We start from the raw sequence: 27,987 nt of genomic DNA, 5'->3' as shown, positions 1-27,987 counted from the left end.
TTTCAAAGTAGTTTTTAATGTAAACAAATATACTGTGACACTCCTGAATTGTCCAAAGAGTAAAGGCTTCCAAAAATTCTGAATTCCTTGGTGAAATCTGGATTCTGATATCAAGGCACTCTTCAGTCACCACTCTCATATTTTGCTGTAAGTCTATGTGTAATTCAATATTATTTGCTGTTCACTTACATTTCTTTATGTAAAAAATCTTTTTAAAACATATATACCATCTTCCAAACCCAGGTTATCCCAGAGTAGCTTACAACATAATGACAACAAAAAGGTATCTTACACGAGGAGACAAAACTTTCTTAACATGTTGTCTGTTTATTAAATATTTTTAGGATCAGAAAAAGAACACAAATGGATTACAGAGACCAATTATATTCGGAAGCATACGCATGCATACACACTCATGCCCATGCACAATAAGTCTATGTGATTGTGACAAGAAAATTGCTGGTAAAAACTGGAGAAAATTGCTGGTAAAAACCCTGTTCATCAATATTTTGAATTCGTAAACCAGTTGATCAGGTGCGTCACAAGCAGGCTACTGTAAGCCAGCAGTCCCCAACCTTTCTGGCTCGGCAGACTGGTTAAGAGGATGGTTTCGTGTGCACAATGTGCCACTTTCACAAATGCATCTTTGCACATGTATGCCCACCACTTCCATGCCAAGTTCCCAATGGGTTGCAGTCCACCACTGGGCTGAGGAACTAGTGGTTGGGGACCCCTGCTATAACCCTTCTGTAGTGTTCTCTATGAAACTATAGTGGAATCACCAGGAATACTTGCTATTGACTCAAAAAAGAATTTAAAATTAAATATCAGATGAATCTGTCCCCCTGGCCCCCCTCCCCACAAGTAGCATACTGTATTGCTTGCATCTTATTTTCCAAGATAGCATTTGAAAAATAACTTACAAATAGGAGGATGAGGCACTGAAAGAAACAAACAGACAAAGGTCATGAAACATAATAACATGCAATAATGAATATTTAAAAATATATATTACAACTATGTTGTCACAAAATTTGAAGACCAACTTAAAATACATATAATTTTCATTTGTTATGCAATCTACTTTCAATAGTAAACTGAATAGAAAACGGAATGAATCTAATATTAAAACTACAGTATTTTATACTCTCACAATCTTAACCAAATTCATAGTTAAATATATTTATCTGCCAGTATAACTGCAAAATATCTGTTTTTATATATATATATACTGTAAAATGCATATCGTGTAGTCAAGGTTCAGTAACTAGGGAAATCTGCTTCCTCAGCAATGTCTTTTGCAAAGCAATGATCACTTAGCATTTTGCTCCAAAGCAGAGTACTCAGTTTCTGAAACCTTGGAAGTATCAATCAGCTTTGTAAGGCCAGTTTTAGCTGAGTATTTAAAGATAAATGCCTTCATGAGTTCATACTTGTAGTTTTGATTGATAAAGCTATAGAGGATGGGATTGATGCAACAATGAACCAGAGAGAAGCACTGAGTAACGTGAAGAGCTGCATAAAGGAAGTTCTCCATTTGGCAACTGAAGGGTATAAAATGGAAGGCCAACAAGAAGTCAAGCAAGACAACTATGTGGTATGGCAGCCAACAGACAAGAAATACAAGGACATAGGTAAAAATAATTTTCACATTACTCTTCCTCTCTTGATCATTAGAGGCCAATACAGCTGCGGCTAAAAGACTATTGGAAATAGCAATGAGAGGAAAAGGAATGACAAAACCTAAAATAACAGAGGTTAGCTCTATGCCAGCTAGCCACTCCTTCGCAGTCTCCTCTGGATAGACAGGACGACAATAGGTTTCATTGTTGGAGGAAACCATCTTAAGGTAATATGTATCAGGAAGGGCTGCAAAGAAGGCAAAGAGCCATACCAAGATGCAAATGCAACAACGGAGTCTCTTCTTTTTAACACTGCTGGCAGGTTGGAAGTATGCAACTGAGAGGTACCGATCCACACTCATACATGTCAGGAAGAAGATGCTGCCATATAGATTGATGGAGAACACAAGATGAGCTATCTTGCATGAGATTTCCCCCATGTTCCACTGGCTGTGTTGAACAAAGGAGACTGCCCAGATGGGAAGAGTGATGATCACACAAAGGTCAGCAACAGCAAGGTTGAAGATGTATAAGTGAGTTTCATAGCCAGTAATTTTTGTTTGAAAATTCATCCAGACAACCACAAAATTGGCTACTAAGCCAATCATAAAAATAAAGATATACAAAAAGGAGAGGGTATAGAGCAGAGCACTTTTGTTAAGCACATTTGGGCACAACAAGGAGTCCACAGTGATACACTCTCCATTGTTGCAGGTTACATTGGTTTCATTGAGAGTCTCCACTTCCAGAAGGTTGAATATTGGAGGCATGTCAATAGTATTCATTGCAGATGATTTTTCATGAAATGAGTCTGAAAAAAAGAGCAAAAAAGACAACAGGAGCAATTTAGTTGAATAGACATTACTTGCAGTTGCCTTTATATCAAATAACTTATGAATTCCACAAAAGTACTGCAAGTTTTGGCTAGGCAGAATTTTATACATACCATTGTGTAAATAATTTTAATTTCAACAAACTGCAGATATGGAATAAGGAAGACCCAAAACTGTAAGCTGTACAAAAAGGAAACAACACTAATAGTCCTATTCTTATCAGGAAAAGTAAGGTTAAAAGACATTCTGGAAAGGTTTGTTTTGTTTTGTTTTCAAATTCCCAGCCTCGTCTACAGCCTTTCGACTTTCTTGTTTGGACTTTTCGTTTTTGAATTTTGAGCAAGATAATCATAAACTTCTTTTCTGTTGTGCCTCCTTAGGCATCACTCTTATGTATACCTGATTTCACTCCAAAACCTCTTGTAAGCATTTACCCATAAGTTTTAGTATTCAAACAATAGAAATATATGAGTCTCCTTTTTTGTTTGTTTTGAATTAGTTGGAGGAAAGCAGAGACAACAGACATGCAGAAGTGGCGGTCTCCTGAATAATCTAATTAAAAAACCCTAAACATGCAGAGAATAGCAACCAGAGGGGGAAAAAAGCGAATGGGGGGAAAAGGCTGAACTTGGAGAAGAGAAATATTGGAAATCAAACATTTATTTGGAGAACAGCACAGATGACCGCCTGAGCAGCGGCACCCGCAGCAGCAGCTGAGAGCAGCGCGACAGACCAGCTAAACAGAGCAGAGTGCGCATCAGTGGTGGGTTCCTCCTGGTTCAGCCCGGTTCTGCCGATATGATGTCACCGAACTGGTTCTGCCCCCCGCCTCCCCCGTGTTATTCTTACCTTTTATTTGGCCGTACCCCCAAACTATTGCTGCCTCCTGAGTCCCAGCTGATCAGCTAGAAGGAAAAAAACTGTTTAAACTCTTGCCGCGGGGCTTCAAAGGGCCGCCCTACAGCTGATCAGTGTTAAAAGGCAGTGTGGCGGTAGACCGGTGCCTCCAAAAACAAATGAGTAGACCGGAGAAGGGCGGCATATAAATAAATAAAAAAAAAAATGGGTAGACCAGTGCCTCTAAAAACAAATGAGTAGACCGGTGCCTGCAAAAACAAATAGGTAGACCGGTGCCTCCAAAAACAAATGAGTAGACCAGTACAACTCTGCAAGCAGTTAAAAGCTTGGTAGACCAGTACCTCTGCTAAATCCTAAAGAATTGTCACATGACCATCAAGCCACGCCCACAAAATAAGCCATGCCCACAGAACCGGTAGTAAAAAAATTTAGAACCCACTCCTGGTGCGCACATCAGCATATTGTACCTGAAAACTCCGGCAGTGGCCAGGCAACCAAAAGGGCAAGAAAGCAGGGAGGAAAAGGATAAGTACAAAACACTTGATAGGGAGGAAAGGGATAAACTTTCAAGGCAGGATTTGTTGACCCTGAAGTTTTCATATCTGTAACCATATTTTATTGTAGCCTTTGTCTATTTCTTCTTAGTTTTTTAGGTTTGCAAGTAAAGGAACTTAATGATATTTCAGGCTCACCACTCTTTAACTGTTGAAAGGGGGTTACTTAGATAAATGGGGAATGTTATGTCTAGGTGGCATTCCTTCCCATGGGAACAGAGAAGATGCCTGCAGCTGGAGGAAGGTGGAGTTTGGAGTCACCAGACTGATGGACTGAGAATTGATTGGAGATTGTGACTCAGGGTGGAAGTTTCAAACTTTTGCTTTTTATTGGGTGTAATTCCGGATCCTGGCCAAAGTCGGAATTACACCAAGTCCTTGCCAATTTGTTATGTTCCTAATAAACAGATTTTGATGGAAAATGGATGCCTTGGACTTTATTTCATGGGACATGTTACTTGGAAGCTTGACAGGGTTAAGAGCAAAGCATCTAGAAACAGCCTGAGATTTCCAACAAAAAAGACGTGGATATTACTTCATAAAAGGCCAAGAACTCTTGTAAATTAATTTTTTAAAATCTCTGAATTCCTTTTTTCAAAAAAAAATTTTCAAATTCTTTTTTCAACTGTTCAATTTTTTTTTCAAATTTTAATATTTTTTCAATTCTTAAATATTGTTTTAATTGTAATTTTTTTCCATTTTATTTTTTTTTCAATTTTCAAATTCTTTTTCAATTTTAAAAAATATTTTTAAAAAATTTGATTTCTTTTTTCAAATACAAATTGAAAAAGGTTCTTATTTTAATTCTTTAGAAATTTTTTAATTCTTAACCATCTAAGAGAAAAAAATAATAAACTACAGAAAAAGAGACAGACACTTCAAGTCTCTTGACTTGAAGGAATTCTTGACAAGGAATTCTTGTAAACCCAAACTAAACAAGTAGACTACACCAAAATAAAACACAATAGGGAGCAAACAGTTTCTAAAACAAATGACCTCATATATGAATGTAAAGAAGAAAACTGATACAACCAAATTGAACACAATATGAAACAGCTTTTGTAAAAAATGACCCCACATATGTATTTAAAGAGCAAGACCAATGGAAACATGTCACTTTTAGAAGAAAACAACAACCAAGAGCAAAGCCCCCTAGCCCACTCCAATGAAGCCTTCTGAAACTGAAACTTTCATACCTCCCCCGGAAGAAAATATGCAGACACCCACCAAAGAGCATTCATCAATAGTTTCTAAAAGAGGCACAACCCAGCATTCCTGTAACAGGAAGAAAAGTATTGCAGACTTCCCTAAGAAAAAAAAGGCAAATATTGATGATAGGAGATTCAGTTCTTAGGGGAACAGAAATTATAGTTTTCAGACCAGGCAGCCAATCCCGGGAGGTATATTGTCTCCCTGGAGCAAAAATGAAAGATATAACTGAGTGCCTTACTAAAATAATCAACCCCACGGATTATTACCCCTTTCTTCTCCTATACATGGGGACCAATGACACAACAATTAATCTGAAAAGAATAACAAGAGATTACGAACAGCTAGAGAATAAAGTTAAAGAATTAGGAACATAAATAGTGTTCCCATCTATACAGTACTTCCAACGAAAGGCCAACTTCCAATGAGGGAGCAAAAGGTTTTAGAAATGAACCACTGGCTTAAAAACTGGTGTTATCAACAGAATTTGGCTTCCTAGACCATGGTCTGCATAACCTACATGAAAGGCTACTGGCAAAGAATGGACTGCACCTCACAAGAACTGGAAAGAATATATTCAGAAAGTGACTGATCTTATCAAAAGGGCTTTAGACTAAAATTGAGGGGGGGCAACCTTCACAATCTTTAAAACCTATTTCCAAGCAAAAACCACTAGACAACCAATCATATAAGGAGGTAGGGGAGTAAAGAGAAAGAATTTTTAAAAATGAAGTAGATAGGAAAGGACAGAAATCCCAGTTACAAAGTAGGAGATATAAGAAACATACAAAAGACCAGTAAAGGACTCAAATGCCTATATTCTAAGGCTCAAAGTTTAAGGAAAAAAAACAGGGTGAACTTGAAGTATTGGTACACGAAGGTAGATATTATATAGTTGCCATTACTAAAATTTGGTGGGATGAAACTCATGACTGGAATGTAATGATTGAAGGATACAAACTACTGTGTTTCAATTGGATTGATCCAGAGCTTTTTTATTGGCTACAGAGGCCTTTCTTGAAGGCCTCTGATGGCTAAACAAGGCCGGTGTGTGTGTGTGTGTGTGTGTGTGTGTGTGTACCACATGCATCAATCCTGAGCCCATTTCTTGGCTGCAGAGGCCTTTCCTGAAAACAGAGGCTGGGGCTAGTGTGTGCGAGCGGCAGCAAGTGGCTGCAGAAGTGGGCCGACAAAGCAAGGAAGGTGTATGGGTGTGTGAGGCTTGGCTGCAACTGTCTGAAGGTAAGCAGCTCAATTCCCCCATCCCCACCCTCACTTGATTTTTACCTGTGCACCTTGCCTCTGTGCAACCAGGTACAATGGATTGGGCAGGATCATAACTAGGGATTATTTTGGGGGGTAGGGCTTATATTGGGTACACATGTAAAAATCAAGCTAGGGCTTATTTTTGGGATAGGTCTTATTTTCAGAGAAACACAGTATTCAAAAGAAATGGACCTAACAAAAGAGGAGGTGGAGTTGCATGATATATAAAAGATCACTACACTTCTACAGAAATACACAAAACCAAGGATGAAGACTTCCTAGAATCCATATGGGTTAATATAAAATGGAAGAAATGACATTGTCACCCAACCAAGCAGAAGAAATAGATGAACTTTTTGCTAATCAATTAACAAATGTATGTAGGAAACATACCACAGTAGTAATGGGAAGCTTTAACTACCCTGATATCAACTGGGAGGCAAACTCTGCAGCGAGTGGGCAATTGAATAGATTCCTAACCAACTTAGCTGACAACTTTGTCATCCAAAAGGTAGAGGAGGGAACTAGAGGAAAAGCTATACTGGACCTATAGTAATTCTTATTAACAGAGAAGAAATGATAGAGGAAGTTGAACTTCACAGAACCTTGGGTGAAAGTGACCACATCATACTGCAATTCAATATAAGGCAAACACAAGCAATGGAATATAATCCAATGAGTGTCTTAAACTTTAAAAGAGCTGATTTTAACAAACTCAAATAGACCCTAAGAAAAATTCCATGGATAAAAATCCTAAAGGGGAAAACAACTCAAGAAGCATGGGAAAAATATGATCATAAAAGCCCAGTCCAACACTATGCCACTGAAAAAGAAAACAAGAAATCCAAGAAGAAACCAGCATGGTTGCACAAAGATCTCTTTGACAAAAACGGAAGACACAGCTGCCATTCTTTTTTTTTTTGAATTTTTTTTATTTTAGATTAAAAATAAAAAAATTAAAAAAAACACAACAATAATATAATAATATCATCCTCACAAACAATTATAAACAGCATCTCAATCGGTTAAAATCATTTCGTGCTTACAATTCTCCAAATCTCCTCATATAGCAATTATTCTTTACTTAAACTAAAGATAAATATTTAAACATTTCATATATGCTATCTTATCTCCATACTTTATCAAACTATTGATAAAATATCTCCCATATCAAATAGTATTGTATCTTCCTGTTCTCTTATTTCAAATGTCAATCTACTCATTTCAGCACAATCCAACATTTTCATAATAATTTCTTCATCGGTAATTATCTTCTCTCCTTTCCAGTTTTTGGCAAATACAATTCTGGCCGCTGTTAAAATGTTCACAATTAAGTATTGTAATTCTTTATTAAATGTCTCTGGTAAAATTCCTAATAAAAATATTTCTGGTTTAAAGTCAATATGTCTCTTTGTCATTTTTTCTAACCACGTATGTATTTTAATCCAAAATCTCCTTGCTTCCACGCATGTCCACCACATATGGTAATACGATCCTGGAGTTTGATGACACTTCCAACATTTCTCCAATTTATTCTTAAACATCCTAGCTATTCTTGTTGGGGGTAGATGCCACCTGTAAAACATCTTATACAAATTCTCTTTATATGCTGTTGACATTGTCATTTTATAATTATGTGACCACAATTTTTGTCATTTCTCTAAATCAATACTATAACCAAAATTTTTTCCCCATGCTATCATTGATTCTTTAACTTGTTCTTCTTCCAGTTTTGTTTCAAGTAAATATCCATATAGCTTTTTAATTATATGGTCATCTGAACCCATTAATATCTTGTCTAAACCAGTCAAAACACTATAAATACCTTCTTGTTTAAAGTCTTCTCGATATCTGGAAAGTCTTCTCGATATCTGGAAAGTATTTGCATGTATGAAAACCAATCTATCTTAATTCCCTGATCTTCTAAGTTTTGTTTCAATTTAAGTTCACCCTTTTCATCCAATAATTCATTATATCTAATAATTTGTTCCCCTTCAAATACCACTGGATAAGAAAAAGCTTCAGTTGTAGATACCCAGACTGGAATCTTCAGATAATGGTATTTTTTGATCTTTTCCCACAATGGATCAATCACAATTCAGACAAAATTCTTTCTTTTCCTTTTTTAAACAAAATACAGTCCCAAAAATCAATGCTCTTCTCTTCTCATTCAGTCCAGCCTCAGTCTTAAAAAAAACAATTAGTTTAAAAAGTTCCAATCAGCAATCGGGTTTCAAATAGTCTATTTCAAAATAAATTCGCCGCTAAACTTCCTTTAGATAATCATCCACTCACTCATCCCTTAAGGTGAACTTGTCAGTCAAAATAAAGCTCTCTCACCAGATCGGATAGCTGTCGTTCCTCTTTCTTCCTCCGAAGCTGCCCCAGCCTTGGCAGCCGCAATGGCTGCTTTCCCGCAGCCAGAAGAAGGGCCTTCCTGGATCAATCAGGGACTTTGCGATGTCCCTGAGATCGACAGGAGGTGCCCTCCACTACCACAGTCAAACCTAGACTGTGGGGTCCTAACTGGACCGTCTGGCAGTGGGGCTATCGATTCTGGAGCCCCAAAATTGCGTGTCCGTTTCGCTGCGGCGTCAACTTCCGGTCCTCGACACTGCTTGTAGCATTCGTTTCCCGGAGGCTGAAGATGTGTGTGATGTATGAAAGGAAAACATCCACCGATAGCAGAGTTGAGAGTAGAATCAACAGCCACTTTATTGAGCATCAGACATAGTTTATATAGTTTCTAAGTTTCTCAGTTCTCACCTACTATGCGTGTTACTTTATTATTGGTTAACAAATCTCCAAGGCACAATAATTGGTTAGTAATTACATCATTGGTTTTCATGAGAAAATGCATGTATTCACACACGATAGCTACACAAGATACACTGAAAGCGGCAAATGTTACAGGTTATACATTGTTTCACCCTGTGTCCTTGTACATGCTAGAAACACTGCTCAAAGATGAGAATTGCTGATGTTTGCAATTTCGTGTAACTGCAGTTCCAAAAACCATACAGATGAACATTGTAATAACCCTACAACTGCTGCCATTTTTTTTTTCTCTCAAAGCATTGAGAGATCAAAAGGACTCCGTATATTTCCAATGTTGGGACAAATGATACGTTTGGTTGAACAACAGACGCCCAAAAAGTCAAGTATAACCAGGATTATGTTTAATATATGTTAAATCTGACTGAAACCTACATACCGTAGAAAGTGTAAATATCATGTAAAGTTCCTGTCGCGATCATTTGTTTGACTATTTCTTTTTTTTGATGTATTGTTTTAAATAAATAAATAAAAATAAAAAAAAGACACTGCTGCCATTCTGAGTGGTCCACTGTCACCCTGCTGAGGCAGTCTGTCTGCACATTCTGTGTCCCAGAAATGTGCTCTGCCCTCAAAGACTGAAGGTGCGTCTCTGTCCAGAGGCCCAGATGTTCTGCCTCTGTCAAGAGGGATCTGGAATGAGTCCCCCCCTTATTGATTGATGTGGGCTTTGGCTGTCATGTTGTCTGTTAATACCAGAACATGTCGCCCGACTTTGGTGTCCTTGAAGCTTCTGAGGGCCAGATGTACTGCCCTGAGCTCCAGCCAATTGATCTTGTGGGTCAAGTCAACCTGGTTCCACCAGCCCTGGGCTATCAGTGACTGGCAGTGGGCTCCCCAGCAGTAGAGGCTGGCATCCATCATGATGGTCAGACGGTGGGGCTCCTTGAACAGGCATCCCTTGGTGATAGCCTGGATGTTCTGTCCCCTCCCACGAGTACCCTTGCAGAAGCTCAAATAGCCCGGCAGTAACAAACGCAGGCTAAAGAGATTGAAGCTGGCCCTTTAATAAACAGTTCAGTAATTACCAGGCAATGTTCCAGAGGACTTGGCAGACGGCCAGCAGGCTAATGCAGACTCCTTTTCAAAACTCAAAACTAGCAGTTCTAAACTCCAAAACACCAACAAATTGTTCACCATGCCTTTCCGGCCCAGCCACACCCTTTTTATACTTTGTAGGGTGTGGCCCTATGCCTCCTGACCACACCTCTTGGGACGTGGCAATAGCTGTTCTCTACGACGTCTCCTACATCTCTCTCTTGCATCCAATAGGGGCTCCCTCTCCTTGTTACCGGCCTCTTGTTTCCTCCTCAATTTGGCTGGGGTCCAGAGGCATGTCAGCAACTGTCAGTTCTTGCTGACTCACCAGTGAAGACGGCCCCTCCATCACATAGCTCGTGCCAACTTCTTCCACCTCATCCTCCGAATCAGCATGCAATGATAAATCAATCTCCGGGGCCGGAGTCACAACACTGGGACATCCACCACCGAAAAGACTGCAGCACCCTTTGAGCCTGACCTGTGAGTTGCTCCTGCCGGATCTTTCATAGGGCAGGAGGAACCTTTGGAGCGCTCTGGCGTGTAGCCGTGCCCACAGGATGATGGAAATGAACGACATCATTTTGCCCAGGAGCTGAGACAAGAGTGCCAGGTCCAAGGGTACTGTGCCCTTGGACCTGACGCGCCTTGCCAATTGTTGCAAGCTGTCTTGCCTCTCTGGTGAAAGAGAGAGGCCATACATACGGATGTGTCTATTATGGCTCCCAAATGGAGCAATCTGGTGGTTGGAGAAAAATTACTTTTCTTGGTGTTGATCGAAAAGCCATGATGCTGTAGTACCTGTATCCTGGTCTGTAGGTCTGCCTCTGCTTGATGAGGACTGGTTCAGAATGTCATCCAGATAACACTGGACTCTGATTGGTATCGATCGAAGATAGGCCGCCAAAGCTGCTAGTAGCTTTGTGAAGGCCCTTGATGCTGATGACAGGCCAAATGGCATGGCTTTGTACCGGTAGTGCCTAAGAAAAATGAAGGAACTGCCTGTGGGCAGCCCTGATTGGTATATGGAGATATGCCTCTGTCAAGTCTATGGAAGTCGCCCTCACGTATACTCCCCAGTATTGACTGGAGAGACTGCATCTTGAAGCGCTTGTATTCCAAACACTTGTTCAGATGCTTCAGACCTAAAATTGCTCTCCACCCCCCGGAGCTCTTCTGGATTACAAATAATATTGAATAAAATCCCTGTCCCTGCTGTTCCTGAGGGATAGGCTGAATTGCCTGGATGTCCAGCAGATGCTGAATTGCTGTTTCCATCAGGCCTCTTTTGGATGCATCCCCGGAGACGAGGCATCCAATAAAAAGTTTTGGGGTGGTGGTGGTGAGAAATTCCAGAGTCAAACCTGAACTCACCGTGCTGAGGACCCACTTGTCTGATGTTGTAGCCTCCCACTGATGGACATGGAGGCTGAGTCGGCCGCTGATTGGTGGGATGGCCCTGAAGTCATTTCAAGTGACGATAGGGGCGACTTCCTACCCCACAGAAGGGCTGCTTCCCCTGAAACAGTTGGCAATTCTGAAACTCTGACCTATCTGGTTGTCTGTTCTGCCTACCAGTCTCTGAAACTGGTGGTAATCGAGTCCCATGTCTGGGGCTCGAAAGGTCTGCCTCCTAAAATATGGTGAGGGGCGCTGGTCGCCCCGCCTGTAAAGGTAAGGTATGGTCTCGCCCTTGCCTTTGGTCTCTACAAGGATGGGTTCCAGGGCATCCCCAAACAATTTGTTGTGAAAGGAGCTGAAGCCAACTTCCATTTATTCTTATTGTCAGATCATCAATGCCTAAGCCATAGCAAGTGCCGGGCTGTAACCGAGGAGGCTATAGACCTAGATGCAAACTTTGCTGCATTCAGAGTGGCATCAGCTGAAAACTCAGCTGCAACTACCAACTTGTTGATATCTTGATGTATCCTAATATCTTCTGGGGGGGAATCCTTTCCTGCATCTGGCAAAGCCAGAGCAAGGAAGCCCTATTAAAAAATGAAGTCGACGTGGTGGCCTTAACTGCCCAGGCAGCCGCCTGGTGGGCCTTGTGCAAGGTCAATTCCGTTTTCTTATCATCTGCCTTTAAACAATCAATTGCATCCGCTGGTACGAGTGCAACAGATGTCAAGGCAGCCACCGGTTTATCCACTGTAGGAATCTGCAAGGCTTCAGAGAGGTCTGCAGCAACATTGTAGAGCTTCCTCTCTGACCTTGACGGAGGAAGACCCGCTCCTGGATTCCACTGCCTCTGGACTATGTCCAGAAAGAGCTTGGGTGATGGGATTACCTCTGCCTCAACAGTTGGCTCTGAAAAGAGCAAATGACCAGAATCCCCAGGATTCGGGGTTGAGTCTAGAACTGGATCAGACTCCAAATTTGTTATGGCTGTGGCCTTACGTAGCAAGGACTTGAGCAAGTCCGGTTTAAAGAGACCTGTGAAAGGTGATGGATCCAGGTTCATCCCCTCATCCTCCGAATAGACCATAAACTCTTCCTCCTCAGCTGAGGAGTCACCACTCCTAATGGATCCGTATCTGGATCTGTCCCAGTCGAGCTTCAGGCCCGGGTACAGCACGGAAACGGCATTGGTCGCATTGGTTGATGATCTCTGGAGGGCTCGGGACAGGGGGTGCTCCTCTGTCCTGGTCCTGTTAGATCTCTCAGCGGCTTTTGATACCATCGACCATGGTATCATGGTGCACCGGTTGGAAGAGTTAGGGGTAGGAGGCACTGTGTTGCGGTGGTTCTCCTCCTTTCTCTCTGACCGGTTGCAGTCTGTGTTGACAGGGGGACAGAGGTCGACCCCGAGGCCCCTCATATGTGGGGTGCCGCAAGGGTCGGTCCTCTCGCCTCTCCTGTTCAACATTTATGTGAAGCCGCTGGGCGAGATCATCCGTGGTTTCGGGGTGGAGTACCATCAGTACGCTGACGACACCCAGCTGTACATCTCCACCCCGGATCACCCCAACGATGCCCTTGAAGTGATGTCCCGGTGCCTGGAGGCCGTACAGATCTGGATGGGGAGGAACAGGCTCAGGCTCAACCCATCCAAGACCGAGTGGCTGTGGTTTCCGACGTCCCGATATAGTCAACTGACGCCATCACTGACTATTGGGGGCGAATCATTGGCCCCCACGGAGAGGGCTCGCAACTTGGGCGTCCTCCTGGACTCACGGCTGTCTTTAGAAGAGCACTTGACAGCCGTGACCGGGAGGATTTTTTATCAGGTTTGCCTGATTCGCCAGTTGCGTCCCTTTCTGGATTGGGACTCATTACGCACGGTCACTCATGCCCTTGTCACCTCCCGCCTGGACTATTGTAATGCTCTCTACATGGGGCTCCCCTTGAGGAGCACCCGGAGGCTCCAACTGGCGCAGAGTGCGGCCGCGCGGGTGGTAATGGGAGAGACATGGCGCTCCCATGTAACACCTCTCCTGTGCGAGCTGCACTGGCTCCCGGTGGTCTTCCGGGTGCGCTTCAAGGTTTTGGTTACCACCTTTAAAGCACTCCATGGCTTAGGACCTGGTTATTTACGGGACCGCCTACTACCACCAATAGCCTCCCACTGGCCAGTATGCTCTCATAGAGAGGGACTCCTCCGGGTGCCGTCAGCCAAACAGTGTCGACTGGCGGCCCCTAGGGGGAGAGCCTTCTCTGTGGGGGCACCTACCATCTGGAATGAGCTCCCCCCGGAGATACGGAGGATCCCGGATCTGCGCTCCTTCCGCCGTGCTGTGAAGACCTTTTTATTCCATCAGGCGGGCTTGGCCTAATTTCTTCCCTTTTTAAATATGTAAATTTTAATCTGTTTTTAAATTATTGGGGTGTTTTAATCTGTCTGGGCCAAAATGATTTAATTTGATTTTATCTGGTTTTTAAATTTTTTGTATTTATGTATTTTATTGTTGGCTGTTCACCGCCCTGAGTCCTTCGGGAGTAGGGCGGTATACAAATCAAATAAACCTAAACCTAAACCTAAACCTAAACCTAATGGAAACAGCTAGAGAGTGAAGACTCTGAGGAGCCAACCAGGCGTCTTGAGGCATGGTTTGCAGTTGTTGGGGGTGGTAATAGGAAACTCCCTGGGGAGGATGATTCCTTTGCTGCAAGCCTACAGCTATTCCCTGTGTAATAGCTTGGGAAATAATCAATTTCAAATGTTCAGGTAATTCAGAACCAGTTTGGTCCTCTGGGTGGATCCTCGCCGTAGTAGGAATAAAGGTAGCCTCAGGCATAGCTCTGGGAAGAGGGAGTAGGTCCTCTGTTCCTGCTAGGGCGAACTGGGATTTGCAAGAAAAAAGGCTTCAGCCCTATCCATTACTTCTCCTAAAGTTGGAGAACACGACTCTCTGGAGCCATCTGGTGACCAGGCGCAATAAGAAACTGGCTCCAAAAGACCTGAATCATTAGTAGGATCCAATGGCCATCCTTCCTGAGGGCGGAAAAATTCTGCTCCTCCCTTGGGGGAACCTCCCCAATCCAGACTTTTCTTAGCCTTGTGGATCTTGGCCATTTCTTTTTCAATCGCCATTTGGCGTCCTTTTCAGCCATTTTGGAGCCTCTGCCACTCAAAGTGGCTGCTGTATGGCTCCACCAATCTCTGGCTTGAGGCACCCTGCCTCTGGGTCGGGGAAGCTCTAGGGCAAGCCCTACTGTCCTCTGTCTGAGGCTGACAGCTGGTGGAAGGTGTCCGAGATGCCATTTTCCACCATGTCGATAGGCAGACTGGCCCGCAATGGGCTGCTACTGCCACGGCTCAAATCTGTGCTCTCATGTGCTCCCAGCACTTCACAGTGTGCCCAGATGAAACTGGGTAGTGACTGAGTCCCTCTCCGCCTTCCCGGCGGGAATGCCTGGCCTCGCCTTGGAATTGAGCCCAATTTATTTATTTTATTTATTTATTTTATTTATTAAATTTAAAAAGCCTCTTACTGCTGATCACGACTGGCAGGGACCTCGGCTGAATGGAAGCTGGAAAAAAAGGCAGCTAATCAGTGGACTGGTTAGCTGCCTGATCGCTGAGAGCGATCTGCCAATAATCAAAGATTTCTTCCCTTTATTTTGCTTAGAAATGGGAGAATCCGGAATCGAAGGCAAAGCTCGCTCATTCCACACGTCTCTTCTGCGCTGAAGACTGAGCCGAACTGGGGAATCACCAGACGAGGGAGGAGTGACCATAAAAGGAAATAAAGATCACATGCTCAGTCTCCAGGCAGAAGAAGAACAGAGCAATACCCATTCCTGGATTCTCTCGATCCAGCTCCAGGGAGAAAAAGGATAAGTCCAAATGAAAAGAGGGACACTTAACTAAGGCAAAATATCAGCAGATAGCCCGAATCTGGCCAAGATGAAATCAGGAAAACAAACGCTCAGAATAAACAAAGATTTGCAACAAAAATCAAAGATAATTTTTAAAATTTTCTTTCAACATAGAAATAATAAGAAAAAAGTCAAGGAAACAGTTGGTTTCCTTGAGCGAGAGAAAATGGCAAGGAAGTAACAGAGAAAGCAAAGCTGCTTAATTCATTCTTTGCATCAGTCTTCACGCAAAAAAACCCCAACAACAAAAAACTATAGCCCAACATACCAAAAACGTAACTGTAAAACAGACTAGAAATAAAAATTAAAATAAGCAAAAAAATGGTAAGAGCACAGCTGTCTGATTATTTTTCTTCTTTTCCTTCTAAGTTTTTTATTTTATTATTTTTTATAAAAATGTCAAATCAGTGTGGCACCTGGGTGCCATACATTCCAATACAAATGAAACTGATCAAACATTATTATTACATTCAATCAACTTATGTATTTCTAATAACAATACACATCTATGTTAGGTTACAGTCTATCATTAGTCCATTGAGTGGTGGCTCAAGTCAATGAGCCCCCCCCCCAACTAGTTAGCATGTTTGGAAATGTCCGCCTTGGAGGATGACTGGAAATTACTAACATTCATCTACTGGCGGTTTAGTGACCTGCTTACTTACATAAGTAGGGAGGTTGCCATCAACCATTTGGGAATTGTGGGTGCTGACAAGAGGCCGAATAGCATAGCGTCGGAGTAAAGCAATGGCAGCCATAGTAGCATACCCCTGGTCGAACATGAGAGGAAGGCCGAGACTCCCCACATCCAAAGTGATCACCTACCATGTGACCCTTGGGATTCCAATCATCTTTCCTGCCAGAAAGTTAGGCTGAAATCAAACGCCAGCTCAGGTCCGGAAGAACCCTCTTCGAGAAGAAGGTGAGAGGTGATGGGAGAGTAGTCTGAATTTGATCAGCTGCTCTCACCTCTATCGTCGATGACAGTCAGCACCAGGTAAGCACTTCCCTAACAAGGTAGAACCCTGAAGGGGTCCCCAGGCCAACTGCCACTTACCTGTAATCGTCGGCGGCCAATGGCAAGCGAGGACCAAGGACAGGTTGTCAGTAAGGAAGTGGTAGATGAGGCCACAAACATGTGTCACACTGAGAGTGGCCTCAGCCTAGCCCCAGCAGTGTACCTAAGATCGCCAACTCCCTGATGTGAAGCCTACTTAAATTAAGGCGTAGCCCTCAAGAGGGATCTCAGTAAGGGGGGGAAGGGGGGCTGGCAGTGAGGGTGTAACAGGCCAAGTGGCTGACCATGTGCCCTGATAAGTTAGCTACTGCCCTCCTGTCTACATGGCCATCCAGTGTTTGTAGGATGGCAGCGGGGTCCCTGGCTACCATATGTAGCCCCATTCCCTGCCAGGGAACGGTGGTGCCACCCCCGAATGGGCTCCAACTCTGGAGAATGGCCAGGAAGCGAATGGTCGATGTGGAATCTGCCGTCAGTTCCAAAACTGTCTATATGCAGAATGTGTTGCCTTCCGGGAAGTGCCTGGAGGTTGTGTTTGATCGCAGGCAGGCTGTGGCCCAGGCCCTGTAGAGAGTGGACTTAACCAGGACAAGACAAAGGGTCCGGAGGTTGATGGGACAGAGGCCCTGACAATATTCACAAACCATGGGAAACTGTATTGTCTCCGAAGTGGGAGATCCACAGACTGGAGGAAACCTGTGGCAGAAGACTATGAAAGTCTCCACATGAGCCTTGTGGTGTGGTTGCCAAGTGTGGCTTGTGACAGTGTCTAGCTGTCAGATCTACTATGTTGTAGCCCTGTAGGAGTACTACGGGCAATCGATTAAGGAATTAAGCTTCAGGAGACCAGCTAAACCTGGCTCTGCTCCTGGCTCTGCCAGGCCCCACTACTGTGGGGGAAAAGTTGTGGCAGGAGTGACTAGATCTCCCTGAAAGATCAGATACACTGCTTTATCTGTTGGTTAAAGGAGACCAGATCTGCCAAGGCAGAAGTTGTATGTGAAAGCCTTGTTGCCTATCGCCACCTAGTGGCCCTGAGCCGTGTTGATGAAGGGGGACACCAGGGTCCTGAAGGGGATGTGACCCCTCCCATGGTCTTGTCACCTCAGCTGCCGTTTTAGGTGGGAATAGAACTCACAGTCTTAACTACTCAGCCCTGCAGCTCGAGGATGCCATGCCAGCCGAGGGAACAGCTGCATGAAAAAAGCTTGAGGAAGAGCAGAGCGCTGATGGCTGGTAGAGGGCTACGCTCAATACTAGACTAACTTGCGCCTATGAACTACTCTCGCTCATGTCCTGTCCCCAGCCCTGTAAGTGCAGTAAACACCCCTCTCAAGCTGCTGCGAGGCAGACTGGCTCGTAATGAGCAACCGCCGCTTGCTTCCAATGGCGCCAGGACCGCCCCGGTGTTATCACCAGGAAGACTAGTTGACAAGATGCAGCCGACGTAGCAGCTAAAAAAGGCGCAAATATTCCCGCCGTTTTACTTTTGAATTTATGTAGGCTGGCAAGCTCTGTGCATTCTCAGTTCGGCTCTAATGGCGCAAATTGCCTCCATCATGTTACACCTGAGGAAACCGGCAACCTGGCTCGAAAAGAGTTCTCCTGCCACAGTTACCATAGCACTGGGCGCAGCAGGCACTTACCTCCTGTTACAAAGTGGACTGGCTCTGAGGGAGCCAGTCTGCTACGCTGCATCTGCTACGCTGCGGCTGTAATGGGCACGGCACTTTCGCCACGTTGCGCTCCAGTAAAATGCAGCTTTGCTCGCAAGGAGCTCTCCCACACAGTTGTCATAGCGCTGGGGGCGTCAGCCACTCACTTTCTGTTACAAGGCGGACTGGCTCTAAGGAAGCTCTCCCGCCACGGCTGTAATGGTGCAGGGTGCTTACGCCACGTTGCGCTCCAACTGCCTTCTACTCTCCTGCCACAGTTGTCATAGCGCTGGGTGCGTCAGATGCTTACTTTCAGTGACAAGGCGGACTGGCTCGAAAAGAGCTCTCCCGCCATGGCTGTAATGGCACAGGGCACTTCCGCCACATTGCGCTCCAGTAGAAGGCAGCCTGGCTCGCAAGGAGCTCTCCTGCCGCCGCTCCAATGCCGCTGGGCATATCTGCCACATTACCTCATGAGATGGGCAGACTGGCTCGTCAGAGCTCTCCTGCCTCGGTCACTATAGCGCTGAGCACTGTTGCCACTGCATCTTCGGCGAGTGAGGCAGACTGGCTCAAAAAACGCTCCTGCCGCAGCAATGACTGCGCTGAGCTCTCCCATGCTCGATGAGCTGTAAGGGAAGGTTCCTGTCATGGATGTAATGTAGCCGAGCGCTGTTGCCGCTGTCCTCCTGTAGAAGTAGGCAGCCCGGCTCTCCAAGAGCTCTCCTGCTGTGGCTAAGATGATGCCGAGCTCAGCAGCCATTTTCCACATGTAAATCAGGCAGACTGGCTTGTCATTAGCGCTCCTGCTGCGGCTCTTCTGGCACAATAAGCTCTCACCGCAATCAGTGTGTCTGGACGAACCAGACAGTGACTGAGCCCTTTCTACCTTCGCAGACAATTGCCAGGGGTTGACCATAACAGGCAAGACCCCCTCCACTAAGGGCAGGACTGGCAGGGGCCTTGGCTGCTCGTTAAGCCGGCATGAAGGAGTACCAGCGGACTGGTAACCTCCCGGATCGCTCCCTAGCGATCACCGAGCCTTGCTCGGTAAGAAAAATAAGGACTTTCCGTCGTTTGGTGTGAAGGAATTCCAGGAATGGGTGAGCCTCTTTTTCTCAGTCTCAACTCGCTGGAAGACCGAGTCGAACTGGGGAGCACCCAGGCAGGGGAGGCGTGGCCACAAAAAATTGACTTGGTCTCCAAGCAGAGTATTATCCATTCCTGGATGATCTTCCCCGCCACAATGGAGAAGCTCCTTTATATCCTCTTTGCAAATTCAATCCTCTAATATAATATTCAAATGTTTCTTTGGTTGAATCACTTTCTTGTAGTTTCCCTTTTTGTCAGCAGGTGGCACTCTCCACTTAAAATTTCAGTTTAGTAGTCCATCATTGTTTTGATTATACAACAAATGTAAAAGCAGAATAAGATATATATATATAATTAATTACAATATTTAAAAATACCTTCCCAGTACCGCTTCTTCCCAGTTTAGGAGTCAATTTTATGTTTATATTAAAACTGTCATTTATTCTCCTGCATCTTTCATTTCCAGTTAGGTATTTCTTCAGAGCACTCCAAAATGCTTAGGCGCCGCTTTAATAAATAGTTCTTGGCAAATGGTTCTGAATTATTTCTTGAGGTTAAATTTAAAACAAAAGAAAAATCCTCTCCCCCAGTTCCACCACAGCTCACCATGTGCCATAGGTTCACCATCACAGATATAGGATCTCTTGCTTGAGCAGGAGGCTGGACTAGAAGACCTCCAAGATCCCTTCCAGCTATATTCCAATTCTTTATTGGCAAAGTGTGATTGGACACAAAAGGAATTTGTCTTGGTGCATATGCTCTCGGTATACATAAAATAAAAGATACATTCGTCAAGAATCATAAGGTACAACACTTAATGATAGTCATATGGAAACAGTCAATATAAATCTTAAGGATACCAGCAACAAGGTTAAAGTCATACAGTCATAAGTGGGAGGAGGTGGGTGATAGGAACGATGAGAAGATTAATAGTAATGCAGACTTAGTAACGGGTTTGAAAGTGTTGAGGGAATTATTTGTTTAGCAGAGTGATGGTGTTTGGGAAAATAATAATAATAATAGTAATAGTAATAGTAATAATAATAATAATAATAATAATAATAATAATAATAATAATAATAATAATAATAATAATAATAATAATTTTATTTCTATACCGCCCTTCTCCCGAAGGACTCAGGGTGGTGTACAGCCAATTTAAAAACACAAGACACAACAATGATTAAAAATTAAAATAATTAAATAGATTTGGCCGATTTAAAACCCCCAAAATTTAAAATATCCCAATTTAAAATTATTATGTTGATAGCCCGGCCTGGCGGAACAACAGGGTCTTCAATGCGCAGCGAAATACCCGGAGGTCGGAGATCTTACATATCTCAGGGGGCAGTTCATTCCAAGGGCTGGGGCTCCCACAGAGAAGGCCCTCCCCCTGGATGTCGCCAGCTGACATAACTTGGCTGATGGCACCCTGAGGAGACCCTCTCTGTGGGAACGGACTGGTCGGTGGGAGGCTATTGGTGGCAGAAGATGGTCTCGAAGGTACCCGGGTCCTATGCCATGGAGCGTTTTAAAGGTGGTAACCAACACCTTGAATCGCACCCGGAAGACCACTGGGAGCCAGTGCAGCTCGCGCAGGAGGGGTGTCATGCAGGCACAACGAGTTGCGCCCATAACCACCCGCGCGGCTGCATTCTGGACCAGTTGGAGCCTCCGAGTGCTCTTCAAGGGGAGCCCCATGTAGAGAGCATTACAATAGTCCAGCCGGGAGGTGACAAGGGCATGAGTGACCGTGCGCAAGGCGTCCCGGTCCAGAAAGGGCTGCAACTGGCGGATCAGGCGAACCTGATAAAAGGCCCCCCTGGCCACGGCCGTCATATGCTCTTCTAAAAACAGCCGTGTGTCCAGGAGGACACCCAGATTGCAAGCCCTCAATAGTCAGCGATGGCACCCGCTGACTATATCGGGACGCCGGCAGCCACAGCCACTCGGTCTTGGACGGGTTGAGTCTGAGCCTGTTCCTCCCCATCTAGACCCGCACGGCCTCCAGGCAGCGAGACATCACATCAAGGGCATCGTTGGGGTGGTCTGGGGTGGAAAAACTGTTCTTGTGTCTAATTGTTCTGGTGTACAGTGCTCTATAGCGTCATTTTGATGCGAGGGGTCTGTAAATATTTTCACAGCCCTCTTTTTGACTCATGCAGTATACAGGTCCTCGGTTTGTTAAAAACAGGTCATGCCAAACCAATCTTATTTCATTCTTTGACAATGTTGACTAAATTAGTAGACCAGTGAAATGTTATGGTCATAATGTACTTAAGACTTCAGCAAAGCATTCAACAAAGTAGACCACAACCTACTTCTTGATAAACTAGAAAAATGTGGGATAGACAGCATCAGCACTAGATGGATTTGTAATTGGCTGACAAACCATACTCAACAAGTGGACCTTAATGGTACTACATCCACATGGAGGGAAGTAAGCAGTGGAGTACTACAATTCCGTCTTAGGCCCAATACGCTTCAATATATTCGTAAATGAATTAGATGAAGTTTTTTTAAAAAGAATTAAACAAATTTTGGCCCACTAAATTTAAAACACCCCAACTAAAATCAATTAACAATTAAAAATATCTAAGGCGGGGAGGTTAAGCCAGCCCGGCTTGATGAAATAAAAAAGTTTTAAGGGCACGGCAAAAAGCACGGAGATCTGGGATCCTATGTATCTCCGGGGGCAGGTTGTTCCAAAGGACAGGTGCTGCCACAGAGAAGGCTCTCCCCCTGGGGGTCGCCACCCGACATTGTCTGGCCGACGGCACCCTGAGGAGTCCCTCTCTGGGGGAGCATACTGGCCGGTGGGAGGCTATCGGTGGCAGAAGGCAGTCCCGTAAGTACCCAGGCCCTAAGCCAAACACAGATTAGATAAAACCTGGCTCAAAAACTGTCAGAGGGACCTTGGAGTCCTAGTGGATGATCATGTAGATGAGGTAGCAGTGTGTGGTGGCAGCAGCCAAAAAAGTTAATGTAATCCTTGGTTGTATAAACAGAGGCATACAATCAAAAGCATGTGAAGTATTAGTACCGCTTTATAAATGCTTAGTAAGACCACACTTGGAATACTATATCCAGTTTTTGTCACCACATCACAAAAAAGATGTTGGGACTTTGGAAAAAGTGCAAAGTACAGAAACTAAGATAAGGGCCTGGAGACTAAAACATACGAAGAACGATTGCAGGAATAGAAGGACTGGGGGTGACATTATAGCAGTGTTCTAGTATTTGAGGGGCTGCCACAAAGAAGATGGATCAACTTATCTTCCAAAGCAACAGACAGCAAGACAAGAAACAATGGATGGAAACTAATCAAGGAGTGAATCAACTAGGAATTAAGGAGAAACTTCCTAACAGTGGAGACAATTAACCAGTGGAACAACTTGCCTTCAGAAGTTGTGAGTTCTATACTGGATGCTTTTAAGAAATGATTGGACAGACACCTATCTGAAATAGTACAGGGCTCCTGCTTGAGCAGGGGGTGAACTAGAAGACCTCCAAGGTCTCTTCCAATTATATTCTGATTCAATTTCTGGATTCTCCCATCCAAGTACTTAGCTTTTTGAAATAGTCAGGATTAGTTTAAGTTCAAAGTAACTTTGAACTTAATCATCTATGTAGATTGACCTAATCCTCCTTGACAAGTTGCTTTGCTTTCCATGCTACTGTAATACGTCAATATGTCAACTAAAGCTCTAACAATATGAGGTGACTGTTTGATATGGCCATTCACCAGCAGCAATCTAGAAACAAGCAAAGCTAGAAGCCAGGATAGGTTTATTAAAAACAGATCATATCAGACAAACATTATTGCATTATTTGACAATGTGACTAGATTAGTGGATCAGGGAAATGTAGTTTACTTAGACTTCAGTAAGGTATTTGGCAAAGTAGAGTATGGTATTTGACAAAGTAGGCTACAGCCTACTTCTTGGTAAAATAGAAAAATGTGGGATACACAGCATTACCACCAGATGGATTAGCAACTGTCTAACCAACCACACTCAGCATGTAGTCCTCAATAAAACCACATTGACATGGAGGGAAGCATGCAGCAGAGTACCTCAGGATTCTGTCTTAGACCCAGTGCTCTTCAATAACTTCATAAATGATTTAGACAAGGGGATAGATGGGGAACTCATCAAATTTCCAGATGACACCAAGCTGGGGGGAACTGCCAACATTTTGGAAGATAGACTCAAGATTTAGAAAGATCTTAGCAGACTAGAGCATTGGACTCTAACTAACAAGATGCAGTTCAGTGATGAGAAAAGGTAGGTCCTGCACCTAGGCAGGAAAAATCAAATCCACAGATATAGAATAGATGGTACCTGGCTCAATACCAGTAACTGTGAGAGGGATCTGGGTAACCTAGAGATGACCACTTAAGTATGAGCCAGCGGTGTGCTGCAGCTGCCAAAAAAGCCAATGCAGTTCTAGACTGCATCAACAGGGGAATAGCACCAAGATCACAAGAAGTAATTAATACCACTGTATACTGCGCTAGGGAGACCAAACATGGAATACTGCATCCAAATTCTGGTCATCACAATACAAAAAAATGCTGAGGTCTTAGAAAGAGTGCAGAAAAGAGCAATGAAGATGATAAAGGGTTTAGAGAGTAAACCATATGATGAATGGTTAAGGCAACTAGGTATGTCTAGCCTAATAAAGAGAAGGATTGGGGTCACATGATAGCTGCCTTCTAGTACTTGAAGGGTTATCACAAAGAGTGTGGTCGACTTATTTTTCAAAGCACCCAAGAGCAGGACAAGAAGTAACAGGTAGAAGATCATCAAAGAGAGATCCAACCTAAAATGAAGGAGAAATTTTCTTTTTTTCTCTCTTAATATTTTTATTAGTTTATCAAAATATAAAAGTACAAAAAAATGAAAATAAGGGGAAAATAAGGGAGGAAAAGGGGAAGAGAAAAAAAATGTAAGGTAAAGGAGAAAAGAAAAGCATTGGCTTCCGACTCCTTTTGGTGCAGTAGAATAAAGTAGTAACATAAAACCTCACCTATTTAGTTTTATATGGCAATATATACTAGCCATTTCTAGAACAACAAATCTATCTAATCAGCAAAAGCCAAAATCAAAGTTTCATTTTTTCCACTTCAAGCATGAAGTCCAAAAGCAGTTTCCAAGTATTGTAGATACCGCTTTGTGTTGTTTTCTAATCAAAGCTGTCAATTTAGCCATCTTTACTAACTCCATCAACTTTTGCAGCCATTCATCCTTTGTGGGAATTAACGTCTAAAAGAAAAGTCTCTGGTTTTATCTTTATGTTCACATTAAAAATCTTCTGTATTAAGATGTGAATCCTACTCCTATATGTATTTGCTTTCTCACATGTCCACCATAAATGATAAAAAGTTTCTTTATATTTATATTTCCAACATTCATTTGAGATGCTTTTATACATTGTTGACAATTTGTCCGGTGTTATATACCAATGATACATCATCTTATAAACATTTTTTAAAATTATAATTCAATGTGAACTTTAGACCTTTCATCCACATATTTTTTCCATTGTTTCAAGCATCATATTATATTCAAGTTCTTTGCCCACTGAATCATAGAATTCTTCTATTCATTCACCAAATTCTATTTCGATAACTTTACTTTATTGATTAGCCCATGGGCCATATCAAAGTGCTACATCTTCTACCTCTGCGGAGACATCCAATATAGGGTATATAATGGAACGGACATTGTCTTACCTGAACATCCCTTCTATGCGTGCTGCTGGAGAATCCAAAGCGTGGGTTATTCTTCGTCTATTAGCCAGAGACTGAGTGTGTATTTCTTTAAGTTTCCTCGGTCACGCCTCCTCTGCTAGGCTGAGCCTCAGTTTGTTCACGAAGGTGGAGATGGTGAGAGCAGCGAAAGAGAGCCATCTGGTTCCACAAGCAGAAGCCTAACAGGGTGGGTTGGATTCTCCAGCAGCGCGCATAGAAGGGACGTTTAAGTAAGACAATGTCCGTTCTCCAGCGCGCTGCTTGGAGAATCCAAAGCTTGGATATACCCAAGCTAGTACTATGAAGGGAGGGAGGCTGACTGCTGCCGGGTGGCCGAAGTTGAACGGACCGTTTGCAGTACACGCTGTCCAAAGGACACCTCAGCTGAGGAAAAGGAGTTGACCTTATAATGGCGGATGAATGGTGTTAATGTAGTCCAGGTGGCCACCCTGCAAATTTCATTAACAAAAACTTGTGTGGCCCATGCCATGGTGGTAGAGGCGCTTCTCATTGAGTGGGCCAAAATTCTGCCTGGTAGAGGTTTGTTTTTGAGTGCATACGCTTTAGAAATGCACGCCTTTGACCAGTGTCCAATTGTAGAGGAAGAGATTTTCGTGCCCATTGATGCCAGGAGGAAAGCGACAAATAGAGCTTCTGATCTTCGAAAAGGTACAGTCCGTTTAATGTACCTGCGGAGGGCCCTCCTAACGTCCAAGGTATGCCATTATTCTTCCAAATGATGCCTCGGGTCCGGGCAGAGATCTGGTAGCACCAGTTCCTGGGCGTGATGATATAAATTTACCATGGGCAGAAAAGAGGGATCCATCTACAGGATCACTTTGTTGGAATGGAAGATATAGAGATCTTCCCTCACAGACAGGGCAGCTATTTCTGAAACATGTCTTGCAGAGGTTATCGCCACCAGGAAGGCGCCTTTGAGACTCAGAAGACTAAGACTAATGGAACCCAATGGTTTGAAGAGGGAGAACATAAGTGTTTGAAGAACCAGGGAAAGGTCCCATGTTGGATACCGATGGACAACTGGGGGTCGGAGGTTGGCTGCCCCTTTCAGAAAACTTCGAATCCTTGAGTTCTGGGTAAGAGGCAGTCATCGTCACTGGACAGGGCTGTGTTTAAGGCGACCTGCCTGCAAAGCGTGTTTGGGGCAAGACCTTTGTCAAAGCTGTCTTGTAAAAATTCAAGAATTTCAGACACCGATGCCGTAATTGGGTTGATGTGTGTCCTGGAACACCACGAACAGAATGACCTCCAGGTGGTGTTGTAGATCCGGTTCATTGATGTGCGTCTAGAAGCCTGAATAGTGTTTATCACCTGCCCCAAGAGATTGTCCTTCCTTAGGAGGATCCTCTCAAGTGCCAGATGGTCAACTGGAGCCACTGAGGCTCTGGATGCAGAATGACCCCCTAGCTGAGAGAGATCTGGTCCCAGGAAATCTCCAGGGACGATCTACAAACAGGCTGACTAGGTCCACGTACCAAGGATGCCGCAGCCAATGTGGGTGACTAGCAGGACATCTGCTATCTCTGCTAACACCTTGCGAATCACTCTTGGGATAAGCGGAAGGGGTGGGAAGGCATAGAGAAGGCCTGGAGGCCAGGGGCAGCAGAGAGCGTTGCACCCTTCGGCCCCGGGACACGGGAACCAGGCAAAGAAGCGTGGTAATTGAATGTTGTTCGGGTGCAAAAATAGGTCAAGAATCAGACGTCCGCACCTGTGCAACAACTCGCAGAAGAGAGAGGGATGGAGGCGCCACTCCGATTGATCTGAGTCCTGCTCAATCTGCTTGGATATTGGTTGATCTGGAAATGTGCTCTGCCTTGAGAGAGATCGTGTGTCTCTCCGCCCAGAATAGTAACTTTGCTGACTTGTCCATGAGTGGCTTGGATCGAGTTCCCCCCTCGCGGTTCACATTCGCTTTTGTGGTGACATTGTCCGTTAAGACTAGCACATGGTGGCCTGCAATGGCGGACTGGAAGTGGCATAGGGCAAGGTGTTGCCCGCAGCTCCAACCAGTTGATATTGTTTTGTAAATCCGCCAGAGACCAACGTCCTTGGGCTACTCTGGAGAGGAGATGAGTGCCCCAGGCAAGCAGGCTCGCATCTGTTGTGACAGTGATGCACTGGGGCTCTTGGAAAATGCATCCTTTTTTTTTTTTATTGCAAAAGTTTTACAATTACATTTTCACCCCTTTCCCCCCCCCACCACCCCCCAAACTTCCCAACCTCCCTAACCCTCCCTAACCCTCCCCTCCCCCCAGACTTCCCTATAATATACTCATAACTCCTAAAAAAAAAAACCCTTAATATGACACTTATGTATAAACTTGAACCCCTCCCTCCCCTGTATGATTTTTTTTTTACCTCATTACATTAAAATATTTCTAAAACATTATTTTCAAGTAAAGGCTATTTGATACTTTCTAGTTTGATATTTGTTCTGAACATATTCTATCCATCTTTTCCATTCCCATTCATAAGTCTCTTGTGAACAATCTTTTAAGTATGCTGAAATCTTCGCCATCTCTGCAAAACTGGCCATCTTCAAAGTCCATTCCTCAATAGTGGGCAAAGCTTCATTTTTCCAGTATTTACCTATCAACAATCTTGCTGCTGTTATCAGATACAGTATCAGTTTTGTTTCACCCGATGTAAAACCCTTAACTATACCCAATAAAAACAATTGTGGAGAGAATTGAATTTTTTTCTTCAACACATTCTGCATGACCCACCAAATTTTTATCCAAAAAGCCTTAACTTTCCTACAGGTCCACCAAACATGATAATACGTAGCATCCAAACATTCACATTCACTCCAACATTGGAGATGTGAAAATGCATCCTTTCTTGACGGCTGTCGAGTTCCACCAGCGGAAGGACAGGCAGTCTGTCGCTGGGAGCAGTACCTTTGC

The 27,987-nt window shown here is 43.8% G+C and overlaps 1 protein-coding gene across 1 annotated transcript in view; it reads right to left on the bottom strand.

Moving 5' to 3' along the window:
* Positions 1–307: 307 nt before the first annotated feature.
* The window catches only part of ACKR3 (atypical chemokine receptor 3), a 49,526-nt gene continuing 21,846 nt past the window's right edge, over positions 308–27,987 (bottom strand). Inside the window, exon 2 of the mRNA XM_087885752.1 lies at positions 308–2,433. Coding sequence (XP_087741878.1) covers positions 1,313–2,407 — 1,095 coding nt within the window. The 5' untranslated portion in view covers positions 2,408–2,433 and the 3' untranslated portion in view covers positions 308–1,312. The remainder of the gene's footprint in view (positions 2,434–27,987) is intronic.

Source organism: Pantherophis guttatus, chromosome 1, assembly GCF_059756535.1.
Source record: "Pantherophis guttatus breed Tessera chromosome 1, ASM5975653v1, whole genome shotgun sequence".
NCBI classification, from domain to species: Eukaryota; Metazoa; Chordata; class Lepidosauria; order Squamata; family Colubridae; genus Pantherophis; species Pantherophis guttatus.
The sequence above is the reverse complement of the archived record's forward strand: the minus strand, read 5'-3'. Positions and strand labels throughout refer to the sequence as shown.